We start from the raw sequence: 12823 nt of genomic DNA on the forward strand, positions 1-12823 counted from the left end.
GCTTGATGGTTAGAGTGTGCGTGTCCCAAGAAGTTTTCTTGGCGGTATAGATGGGTACGTTCAAGAGTCGAAGTGTTGATCGAGTACAGGTTAAGGTTGGGTTTTGTTCTCCTTTGAGTGGGAGAATTGTTGGGTGCAAAGAAGATCGAAACGAATGAGCTGCATCTATCGTATTTGGGTGATGTTTGTCGCAAAACGCGACATGACTGAAAAGTGACAAAGTGTATCAAAACGATACAAATGTGGCAGAACTTGGGATCTGGACTTGTCGCGTTTGGAGCAAGTTTGTCGCGTTCGAGTGTGGTTTGTCGCGATACGCGACATGGTGTCGCGAAACGCGACTATGTCCGTATTCAGCAAGTTATCTAGATTGTTCCTATTTCGTTTTTTGCCCTATAAAAACCCTCATATGTAACCTACATTGTACACCTACGAAAAATATAATAAAATCCTCTTTGTTTGGTCGTGGATTAAACCAATTCGTTTGAATTAAACTATTGGACATAACCACGTTAATTCCTTGTTCTTTACGTTTCTTGTTCTTATCTTTATTTGTGTTTATTTGTTTGTTGCACGGTGGGTTTGATAACTAGGGTTATCAAGTTCTTGTTAGGGCTCACCTAGATTTCCTAACAAAATTTACAATATAAGTAACTTCATGTTTGAGTTGATAAAATTGAATTTAAACTAGCTGATTGTTGAAAAAGTTTTATAATATCATTGAGTATTATTCATCCCCTCTAGTTACTTACATGAGATATTACAATAAAAAGGTAAAGCCTATGGCATTTCAAAAGGGTGACTTTGTGTTGCGAAGTAATAAAGCAAGTCGTGCTCAAGATGCCGAGAAGATAGGACCAAGATAGAAAGGGCCATAAAAAGTTATTGACAGCAGTAGTTGTGAAACATAACAATTAGCCACAACATCTGACATACCCATGCCGCGAACATGAAATGCGGTTGATTTAAAGAAATATCACATGTAAATTGTATGTTACTGAGTGGATTGATCACCCACTCAGTAACGCATATATGTGAAGCATATATAGCATATGTATATTTATAAATGTAAAGCAACGAAGGTAAAAAGTTTATCAAAATTTTATAATACAAAGTCTTCCTTAAATTCTGATTAATGAAATCAGGATTGCATGACAATGAAAATCGGCTCTTGGGTATATTTTAGACCTACCCCGTGAAGGACTACTTTCAAACTTCCATTGGTAGGGGACCGACCCCAAAAAGCTAGATTACTAGTATGTGGGAATCGATCCAGCGTTTAAGTATTTTGATTTGACTGGTATCTAATCAAGGTATGTTTCCAACTCTCAAGCGTAGTCTAGATATCTATGAGTCGTCTTAACTAAAATACGATTATAAGGAAACTGTTAGATGGATATCATGTATGCATTTATATATTGGATTATTTAGCCCGTGTTCTATAAGGGCCCGTTAGCTTATCTAGCCCACTAGGTTTAGCATTTGCTCAGTCCTATTTATATGTATGTAATCTGCAGCTATAATCATTCAGAATAATATTACGCACTTTACTTCACTCTAACATGGTATAGAGTGAAGTAAAGTGCGTAATATTATTCTGAATGATTATAGCTGCAGATTACATACATATAAATAGGACTGAGCAAATGCTAAACCTAGTGGGCTAGATAAGCCAACGGGCCCTTATAGAACACGGGCTAAATAATCCAATATATAAATGCATAAATGATATCCATCTAACATCCCCCCGTAGTTGTAGCGGGAGATGGGCGAACGCTTAAACTGGATCGAAACTCATCAAAAAGTGCAGTAGGTAGGCCTTTGGTGAAGATGTCTGCAAACTGATACCGAGAAAGAACATGAAGAACCCGAACATGACCCTTAAGAACAAGATCACGGACAAAATGGATGTCAATCTCAATGTGTTTGGTGCGCTGATGTTGCACCGGGTTTCCAGACATGTAAACAGCACTAACGTTGTCACAATAGACAAGAGTAGCAGATGAAAGCGGGCAATGTAGCTCACATAGAAGATTACGAATCCAACATGTCTCTGCAACGGCATTTGCGACGCCGCGGTATTCAGCTTCGGCACTGGAGCATGACGGAGTCTGTTGCCGTTTAGATGACCACGATAGAAGATTATTACCCAAAAATACACAGTATACAGATGTAGAGCGGCGAGTAGAGGGACAACCAGCCCAGTCAGCATCAGAATAAGCAACTAATGAGGAAGTGCTAGATGAAAATAACTGTAGACCAAGATCCATAGTGCCCTGTACATAGCTAATGATCCTTCGGAGAGCAGTCATATGAGGCTCTCGAGGATCATGCATAAACAAACAGATCTGCTGGACAGCATAAGAGATGTCAGGCCTGGAAAAAGTGAGATACTGGAGAGCACCGGCAAGGCTACGATATAAAGTGGGATCCTTAACTAGGGGACCAGAAGTGGTCAGTTTGGTGCCAATATCAATCAGTGTGCGGCTAGAATTACAACCAACCATGTCTGCACGCTCAATGATCTCAGATGCGTACTTCTTCTGCGAGAGAAACATACCAGAAGGAGTACGAGTGACAGAAATGCCAAGAAAATAATTTAACGGGCCAAAATCAGTCTTAGAGAACTCCTGATGTAATGAGGTGATAACCCGATGAAGAAAGGTTGTACACGAGGCAGTCAAGATGATGTCGTCCACATATAATAACAGATAGGTTGTGTCCGCGCCGTGCTTGTAGATGAACAAAGAGGTGTCACATCTACTGTGCTGGAATCCAACGCGCTGAGCATACTCGAAAAATTGCTGAAACCAAGCTCGAGGAGCTTGCATCAATCCGTATAAAGATTTCTGCAGAAGGCATACATGATCGGGACGAGTAGGGTCACGGAAACCAGAGGGCTGATGCATGTAGATGGTCTCAGAGAGAGTACCGTGGAGAAACGCATTCTTGACATCTAGCTGATGAATGAGCCAGTGTCGAGATGCAACAAGACTGAGTACGGTCCTAATAGTGGCTGGTTTGACAACCGGGCTGAAAGTCTCATCACAATCAATACCAACCTGTTGGCTTCAACCGTTAGCGATAAGTCGAGCCTTATATCTGCTCAGTGTACCGTCTGCATTAAACTTGTGCTTAAACAACCACATAGAGCGAACTATGTTCGTGTCCGTGGGGCGGGGCACAAGAGTCCAAGTACCGTTTTTAATTAAAGCATTATATTCCTCAGTCATAGTGTTATGCCAATTAGGGTCGTTAAAGGCGTTGGAATATGATTTTGGTGTAGGAGAAAGTGTGGAAACGTGGAGATTAAGACGTTGAACAGGTTTGGTGGTACCAAGGCGGTGTTGAGTAACCATAGGGTGAGGGGAGGTCGTGTTTTGAGGTGGTGGGGGTGGTGAGGGTGGTGAGGGTGCTGGAGTGGGAGGAGAAGGAGGGGTAGGAGGAGTAAGAGTGTCAGATGAGGGTGGAGTGGTGACAGGAGGTGGAGATATATCTGAGAGAGTGCGAGAGAATAGATTTGGAAGAGGGTCGAGAAACTCATATGATGGGGGTGGGGAGGTAGTAGTGGAGCTATAAGGGAAGGAAGTTTCATCGAAGGTGACATGACATGAGAGAATGATTTTGTGAGTGGAGAGGTCGAGACATCGGTATCCGCGGTGATTAGATGGATAACCGAGGAAGATACACGGTGTGGAGCGTGGAGCGAGTTTGTGAGTGTTGTTGAGGTGAGGGTAGCAAAGACAACCGAAAACACGAAGAGTCAACAACACGAAGAGTGAAGTAGTTAGGTGGATATTTGTAGAGGCGTGTGTGGGGGATATCGTGATTTATTGCGGATGAGGGTAGGAGATTGAGTAGATAGGTGGCCATGCGAAGGGCCTCAACCCAGAAAGTAGGGGGTATGTTTGCTTGAAAGAGAAGGGTGCGTATGAAGTTATTGATAGTACGAATCATCCGTTCAGATTTCCCATTTTGTTGGGAGGTTTGCGGGCAAGAAAAGCGTATTTGAATACCGCTGTTTTGGAATAATTGTTTAAGTTGATTGTTGTCAAATTCACCGCCAAGATCACATTGGAAGGCTTTGATTTCAGTATTGAATTGAGTTTTAATGTATGCACGAAATTGAGTAAATTTATTAAAGACTTCAGATTTATTGCGTAATGGAAAAACCCATAAGTAATGCGAGTAATGATCTAGGAAAATGACATAATATTTGTAACCACTGAGACTCGGAATAGGTGAAGTCTATAAATCCGAGTGAACAATATCAAATAACGAATTAACATGAGAAACAGAACTACTAAACGGAAGTCTCACATGCTTGCCAAGTTGACAGGCATGACAGAGAGCAGGAGACTTCGTATTATTACATGAGATAGAATTATTAGAAATAAGACGACGAAAAACATCAGTGCTTGGATGTCCGAGGCGCTGATGCTAAATGCTAGGCGTGGTGATGGGAGCATTATGAGGTGGGGATGGTGTCGGATTCGTGAAGTGGTAGAGATCTCCGGTGCTATCACATCGGAGGAGCAGACGATGATTCAAGTAGTCTTTCACAGAAAAACCAAACTCGTCAAATGAAACGGAAACTTTATTATCACGAGTAAAACGACGAACGGAAATAAGATTTTTAACTATGTTGGGTGTAACGAGAACATTAGACAGGTGTAGGGGTCGGTTAACATTAGGCAACACGCTATGACCAGTGTTGACAACGGGGATGTGGTTCCCGTCACCAACAGCAACAGAATGATAAATGCAATGATTAAAAACAGTACTTAAATTTTTAATGCTAGATGTGAGGTGAGTTGACGCACCAGTGTCCATAGTCCAACCGGAATTACCGTAGTCTGGAGGCGTGTTGGCATTAAATGCCTTCGGTATGAAAGTCTCCTGATGTTGTATTGGACCGACAAATGGGCTGTTAGCAGGTGCAGCCGGCCCGCTGAAAACGTTGTAGGCCTAATACCGTGTTGTTGTTGTTGGGCCTGCGTAGCTCTCTGGACTGATGACTGATGTTGATTTAGTTCATAGTGGACTATTAAATTTTGTTGGGCTTGTGAGAGACTAGAAAGTTGAGCCAGAGTGTATCCCATAGTTAATAAAAGACGTAGCAGCTTCAAGATAGATAATGTCGGCTGTTAAAAGTTGCAAAAATTAACCAATAAAAATAAAACTATTAGATACAATATATTGTGGCTTCCAAGAGGATATGATGCTATGTCGGTTGACACAATTTGCAAGGATCCAAATCAAGATGGATTTATATGAAGAATTAATTTATTATAAACTAATTGATGATGTATGATCAATACTCCACAAAAGAAATAGAACCGTCACCCAAGAAAGAAGAAAACAATAAGAAATTAGATGATGTCTGAGTATGTCAATTGATAAAAGAAAAGGAAAGAAGAAAAATAAAAATAAACAATAATAGATGCAAATACTTGTTTGGGTAGTGAAATCCAACATTCATTTTACTTCATCCAACATATTTTTATCTTAGTTCTCAAAATACCCTTTAAAATAAACAATTATTATTATTATTAATAAAAATTTACTCCGTATACTACTTTCTATGTCACTTCCACTCTATTCTCTTTTCCCTCTTTTTATCTCTCTCTTTCATTTACATACAAATGCATAGGAGTAACAAAATACTACTTCAATCTTTTATTTATTTGTCATCATATTAAAATTTGAATTTTATGACTATTTTTCAACCACGGAATATGATCTCTCAAATATGTGTTTCTGTAATAATTTTTACTAGATGTCTTCCAATACAATTTTTTTCTCTTACAACGTTTTGATTTTCATATATCTTCTTGATGTGGTTGATTTAATATTATATAAATTATTAGGATTTTTTTTTTCCAATTATATTATTATAACTATATAACTATAATAATATAATAACAGAAAGTGAATGATGATGGGCTAAAGCCCCATTAAAAGAAACTAAATATTTAAATTTGATCACTTAAAATCCACCAATGTTTGTTTAATAGGCTTTTGTTCAGATCTTGTTGGTAAGTTTTTCGATTATGACTTTTTTAGTTGCTGTTGATTCGTTAGAGGGGTGTTGAACAACAGAGTATAACAAGTTTTCAATATTTTGTGCTGATGTTAGTGGATCAATTGAATTAATGTTTTTAATTTCAACATAATTTAGTAAAAGGGAAAGAAGAAATTAAAGAATTAGTGTTCATGATTATAAAGGGAAAAAGAAAATGAAGGTGAGAAGAAGATAAATATCAGGTAAAAAATAAGGGAGGGAAAGAAAAAGGGGAAGTGAACTTGTATCGCTAATGTAAATCTATTAGTCTATTAGTAATATTAATATTAAACATTTATTTGATAAAGGGTATTTTAGGAACTTACTTGAAAATATGTTGGATGAAGTAAAATGAGTGTTGAATTTATCATCTCCCATAACTATGTAGTTTGTAGAATTTTGGATTTGGGGAAGGCAACGGCTGATGATTTTTTGGAGATCGACAAACGACTTTTTTTTTTTTTTTTTAATGGTGATTTTTGATAACGACTGTTGTTGTGGGATAGGGTAGGATCAAAACCCTTCTGACACCATGTTAGAGTGTAAACCCCGTAGGTATAACTTTATTATCGCCCGATATATATATAGGGATACAAGGACATATAAACCCTAAAAACCCTAATGGACTCAAGCCCACAATTGGATTTGGGCCAACCTAATTCCTCTAACATGTTAAAGTGTAAACCCCGTAGGTATAACTTTATTATCGCCCGATATATATATAGGGATACAAGGACATATAAACCCTAAAAACCCTAATGAACCCAAGCCTACAATTGGACTTGGGCCTACCTAATTCCTCTAACACTCCCCCGCAGTCCGAACGGCGAAATCGCGAAAGCTCGGACTGGGAAGAAAACAATAGAAAATAAAAATAATAAATAAAAACACAATTGTCTCTCTAATTTGTTGTATCGAATTGATTGATATCGCTGATTAGTTGCGTTGCTTGACTGCGTTTCCTTTTCCGTAACGTTTTTTTTTTTTTACGTCGTGGCTTGCTCGCTTAAGGATTGAGCAGGGCTTGGGCTTTGAACTTTTATCACCGATACAATCTTCTTCAACGCTGCAAAACAAGAGAGTTTTTTTTTTTTTTTTTTTCATATTCCTCTTTTTCGGGGTTTAGAACCTAGTCACGCTAGGCGGCTCATCCCCACGCCGATTATTATTATTTAATAAAATAAATAGAAAAGAAAATTAAGTACACAAAAGATAATAAAAAGGGGTGCGGCCGTCAAGTGCAAACGAACGCAAAGTGTTTTTTTTTTTTCAACTGCCATGTAATTGTTTTTCATCAATTTGTAGGAAAAGATGAATACGAATATAGCCACTAAATAAGTAAAAATAATAAAATAGTAATAAAAATAGAAAAGGGAACTTTAATCAGGTGCATATGACATCATGATGTGTGCAACGTGAATTGGTGGTAGATAGTTACAATGGGGATTTTTTTAGAACAGAGGCGGTGATGTATAGATTGATTGCAACCGCCGTGTGTAGATTGAATTGCATAGGGTTTTTAGATGATTTGACGGGGTATGTGGATGTGGCTAGGTCTCAAAATCACACTAGCGTCTGATACCATGTTAAAATGAAGTAAAGTGCGTAATATTATTCTGAATGATTATAGCTGCAGATTACATACATATAAATAGGACTGAGCAAATATTAAACCTAGTGGGCTAGATAAGCTAACGGCCCCTTATAGAACACGGGCTAAATAATCCAATATATAAATGCATAAATGATATCCATCTAACAGAAACTAGTTTTGAAGTATATCGTTCTAAAAGATGTAACCAGTCAATGCTTTGTACAGTAAAAAGAAAGTAACACAAACGTAATGACATAAGAAGATAATCAAATGATTTTATAATTTGAGATTTAGAATATCATTTACAGTAGCATATTCGGCGTAATTGATCTTTTCTAGCTTTTCTATTCTAATTCTTGAATGTTGTTGCAAGCGTTGGCAACTTCTAAAGGAAAGTCAAGGTCCATTTTTGAGATCATCTTGTCTGGGATCCTGGTATCTGGCATCCACGATTGGATGTACTAGAAAATCTCATATTGTGAAAGATTTTTGATAGCGTCCAGGTAATGCTAAAATGAGTACCAACTAGTGGAGACGCCACTAGTTTAGAAGTAAGATTCTAGTTGCTGCTCATGAAACCCATCACTAAAATATGTTCCACGTAGCTGCATTGTGGAAATATATCTTGTTTACATTGATCTAATATACTGGCATCAACCGTTGAAAAAGCGTAGCCATGATTGCCACGAACTTTTTTCCATGCAATTGATTCAGGGTATTTAAGCGGAATGGCGGCTCTATTGACAAAAAACATAAGTTTCAGGCCAGTTATTGGTATAATCTTCAAGGGTCTCAACAAAATACATTGATCAATGAATACTAGCCATTGTGATACGTTGTTTGCATAAATACATTTTTAAAGACGTTAACGCTAAGGGGTAACTAGCAAAATACATCTCAAAATGGGAGACGACTCGAACTTTAGAAGGGTGGATGCGTTCGATATGAATACTGAAGAAATATATAAATCAAATCTACAAGATCACTTTATTATTCAGAAAATCAAAAGATTTCAAACTTCTACCAAATTACAAAACGATTAGATTACAAAGTGTAATCTAAATATAAGAACAGAATATCAATCAGATTACATAATATAATCTGAGAATACAAAATATAATGAACTTTTTGAAGATGAGAAAATTTTATGAAGAGAGAATCAGCATATTGTATGTGTGTGTGTATGAATGATATGAACCCTAATTTCCCATCTGCTTAGCTTATATACACACTATTCAGGAAAAAAACAAAATAGTCCTTGGTGTTTATTCTTTTAGGCCCCGTTTGATTCACGGAATCTAATGGAACTCCGACAAAATTGAATTGAATTTAGACATGACACATGTCTAAATTCAATTCCAATATCACTGAAATCCCATTGAATTTCGTGAGCCAAACAAGGCTTAGACTTTTGACTCAAAATAGAACACTGACCTTCCATCTTTTTCACTTCAACACTAACAACTTCCATATTCTTTCACAGCTAGTTCTTTCTTCATAAAAACCTTTTACGAAAGCTAGTCATTCACTATCAATACAAACAAACTAAGTTAAAAAAAGAAAGAAGGTAAGACTGATAAAATAACAAATATATATTTTATCACACCCCCACAATCTTAACTTGTGAACATATCCATTAGTTTTAATTCTTTGCAAAAATACTCATGCTGCTTGGAGGAAAGTCTTTAGTAAACACATTAGCAATGTTAAAAGAAGAATCAAATTTTACAGTGTTTAAAACACCACTATTTACTTTTTCTCACACAATATGCCAATCAATTTCAAAATGTTTACTTCTTTCATGATGCACTGGGTTAACTGCAATTTGCATTGCAGGAACATTATCACGGTACATATTCACAGGGAGTAAACTATCTACTTTTAACTCAGCATGCAAATTTATTAGCCAAAGTAATTTACAAGCTACATAAGCCGTAGCTCTATATTCTACTTCAGCAGAAGACTTAGACACTGTGGGTTATTTTTTACTTTTCCAGTTAATCAAACAAGGTCCTAAATATATACAGAACCCTTTTACATATTTCCTGGCTAACAAATTCTTACCCCAATCAGAATCCACATAAATAGTTAAGATAAGATGCATACCTTTAGAGAACAAAATTCCCTTACCTTGGGAGTCCTTTAAGTACCTCAAAACCCTAAAAGCTAGCTTCAAATGAGAAACAGTGGGAGAATGCATATATTGACTTAACACATGAACACCAAAGCTTATATTAAGCCTAGTTACAGTTACGTCAATTAATTTTCCAACAAGACTTTGATTAACACAAATATTACTAAGAATAGATTCACCATCAGAAGCTTTATAAGAGTTTACATTAGCCTCAATGAGACTAGACACATGCGTAGAAGACAATAAACCAAATTCATTTAATAGTTCTAAGCAATATTTCCTTTGAGATAAACAAATTCCATCATTGGTATTGATTACTTCTATACAAAGAAAATACTTAAGAACACCTAAATCTTTTATTTTGAACTTATCACTCAAAGCAGACTTAACAAACACAATATCTTGTTTAGAATTTCCGGTTAGAACAATGTCATCAACATAAACTAAAAGAACAAGAAACACATCATCTTTGCATAAAGTAAACAAAGAGTAATCACACTTGGATTGAACAAAGCCAATATCAAGTAAACAAGCAGATAATTTTTCATTCCATTTCCTTGGTGCATGTTAGTTTAAGACCATATATAGATTTGACTAATTTACACACTTTTGTTTCATTTATATCAAAATATCCTCGAGGAAGAGTCATATAGATTTCCTCATCATGAACACCATACAAAAAAGCAATTTTGATATCTAACTGCTATAATATCCAACCATAAGTAACAACAAGTGTAATAATACATCTAACAGTGGTCATTTTGACCACTGGTGAGAAGGTTTCATCATAGTCAACACCTTCAGTTTGACTATAACATTTAGTTACTAACCTAGGCTTGTACCTTTCAATCTCACCTGAAGACTTATACTTAATTCTATAAACCCACTTGTTTCCTACAGGTTCTCTATTAGCAGGTAAATCAGTTATAATCCAAGTATGACTTCTATTAAGATCCTTCATTTCTCATTGCATCAACCCAATTTGGATCTTTACACGCTTCAAAATAATTTCTGGGCTCAACAGTTTTATTAAGCTGGCTAGTGAAAGCAAAATTCTCAGGACTCGATATTGAATAGCTTAAAAATCTTTTAATAGCATAGTCGACCTTATTATTAATAACAAAGTCATTAGTTTTTTTTAAGTAAAACAGATTGTCTAGTTGATATTCTGACTTCAGTCACCTGAGATGTATTAATAGTAGTATCCTCGGATTTATTTTCATCCACAGATGCATCTTGCATAAGTAAAACAGACTGTCTAGTTGATATTCTGACTTCAGCCACATGAGATGTATTAACATTAATATCCTCAGATTTATTTTCATCAACAGATGCATATTGCATGCTAATGTGAGAACCTAAAGTTGCTCTATCATCACTTGACGCAACAGGACTAGTGGAAACGCAAAGCCTCATCTTCAGAATGATGGTTATCAAGAACTAAAGGTTCATATTCAAATTAGTCTCCTTACTAGAACTATTATCATCAAGGACAACGGTACCATCATTAGGTTCCCTGGCTTTGCTTTCATCGTTGGACTCTTGTGACTAATTAGAAGTTTTTGAAAACTCAAAAAAGTTTAAATGATTTATATCAAGATGTTCAGTCTGATGATCATTGGATTTTAAAACCATTTTAAAAGTAAAATTATTTTCATAAAATTTGACATCTCTTGAGAAGATAACATTTTTTAACTCTAGGGAAAAAAGTTTATAAGCTTTCTGAGAATTTGAATATCCAATAAAAACACAGTTATCAGCTCTTAAACTGAATTTATCATAATTATTTAGTTTAGCAGCAAAGCATACACAACCAAACACCCTTAGGTTTTATAAAGATGGAGCAAAACCATAAATCATCTCATAAGGATATTTACCAAACCCCACAGAGGAAGGAGTCCTGTTAATAAAGTATGTAGCAGTTAGAGCATATTCAGACCACATATTGAGGGGAACTTCCCCTTGAAACAAAAGTAACCTAGCCACATTTAACAAATGACTGTGTTTTCTTTCAACCACACCATTTTATTCTGGTGTATAAGCACAAGAGGTTTGGTGCAATACTATTTTCAAAGAAAAAACTTTCTAGGTTTTATTAACAAATTCTGTACCATTATCACTCCTGAATATTTTAATAGTTTTATTAATTTAATTTTTAAACATTATCAAAAAACAACAATGTATTCACCAACTAGACCTTTTGACTTAAGCAAATATACTCAATTAGCCCTTGAAAAATCATCAAAAATAGTAAGAACAAATTTGAACCCTATATGGACCCCATAAATCCAAGTGAACTCGGTCACCAACAATTATAGTTTTATGATCACTTAAAGGAAATGGTTCTCTAGTTTGCTTTACCTCATGATAAACATCACAAGACATAATACTATCATTTTCAAAATCCAGTTTTTCATTTAAAATGTTCTTAACTGGCTCATCAGGGTGCCCCATCTTGCCGTGCCACACATGTTTGGACAAAGAACACACATTGATAGAAGAACAAGAGGCTAAATTACCCATATCAGAACAAGCATCAAGAATATACAATCCATTTTGAGAATCACCAATCCCTAGAGTCTTTTCCATTCTCCCATTTTTGGTAATTACTATATATAGCAGTTAATAGATTTCTTATTATCTCTAGCAACCTTGTAGACACATATAACAACCCACACTTTTTCCCATCTGAATTGACCAAAATGCCTTTGGGGTTTTTCATCTATTCCTCTGTGTAATCGATTTAGGGTTGTTATCTATTTTGACAAATGAACTAAAAAATTTATGCTTTCATTAAATGATCGTATGTATTGTTACAACCCTAATATTATATAAAACCCTAAACCTAACCCTACCTATTAACTACTAAACCCCAATCCCATTAAATATTGAATATTAAACCATAACCCTAATACTAATACTAAATAAATAATATAAATAATATGTCATAAATTAAAATGTGACAATATTTATAAGATTCAAACAAATAGGAATATATAAAAGCTAAATAGAAATAAATGTAAATTTATAA

General features: G+C 35.8%; 1 protein-coding gene across 1 annotated transcript; it reads right to left on the minus strand.

The window, feature by feature from the left end:
• Positions 1-9417: 9417 nt before the first annotated feature.
• Positions 9418-11208, minus strand: LOC139890565 (uncharacterized mitochondrial protein AtMg00810-like). The gene is made up of 3 exons (XM_071873448.1): positions 10975-11208; positions 9765-10290; positions 9418-9629 (listed from the first exon to the last, which is right to left on the minus strand). Exons 1-3 carry the CDS (start codon positions 11206-11208, stop codon positions 9418-9420), a joined length of 972 nt encoding a protein of 323 aa, XP_071729549.1.
• Positions 11209-12823: the final 1615 nt, after the last annotated feature.

This window comes from Rutidosis leptorrhynchoides, chromosome 1, assembly GCF_046630445.1.
Source record: "Rutidosis leptorrhynchoides isolate AG116_Rl617_1_P2 chromosome 1, CSIRO_AGI_Rlap_v1, whole genome shotgun sequence".
Classification (NCBI taxonomy): Eukaryota; Viridiplantae; Streptophyta; class Magnoliopsida; order Asterales; family Asteraceae; genus Rutidosis; species Rutidosis leptorrhynchoides.

Coding starts and splice junctions, on each gene's coding strand:
- LOC139890565 (XM_071873448.1), bottom strand. CDS start 11,208: ATGAGGCTTTGCGTTTCCACTAGTCCTGTTGCGTCAAGTGATGATAGA. Junction 10,291..10,974: donor CTACTATTAATACATCTCAG/GTGACTGAAGTC, acceptor GTTCAATCCAAG/TGTGATTACTCTTTGTTTAC. Junction 9,630..9,764: donor GGGAATTTTGTTCTCTAAAG/GTATGCATCTTA, acceptor AATAACCCACAG/TGTCTAAGTCTTCTGCTGAA.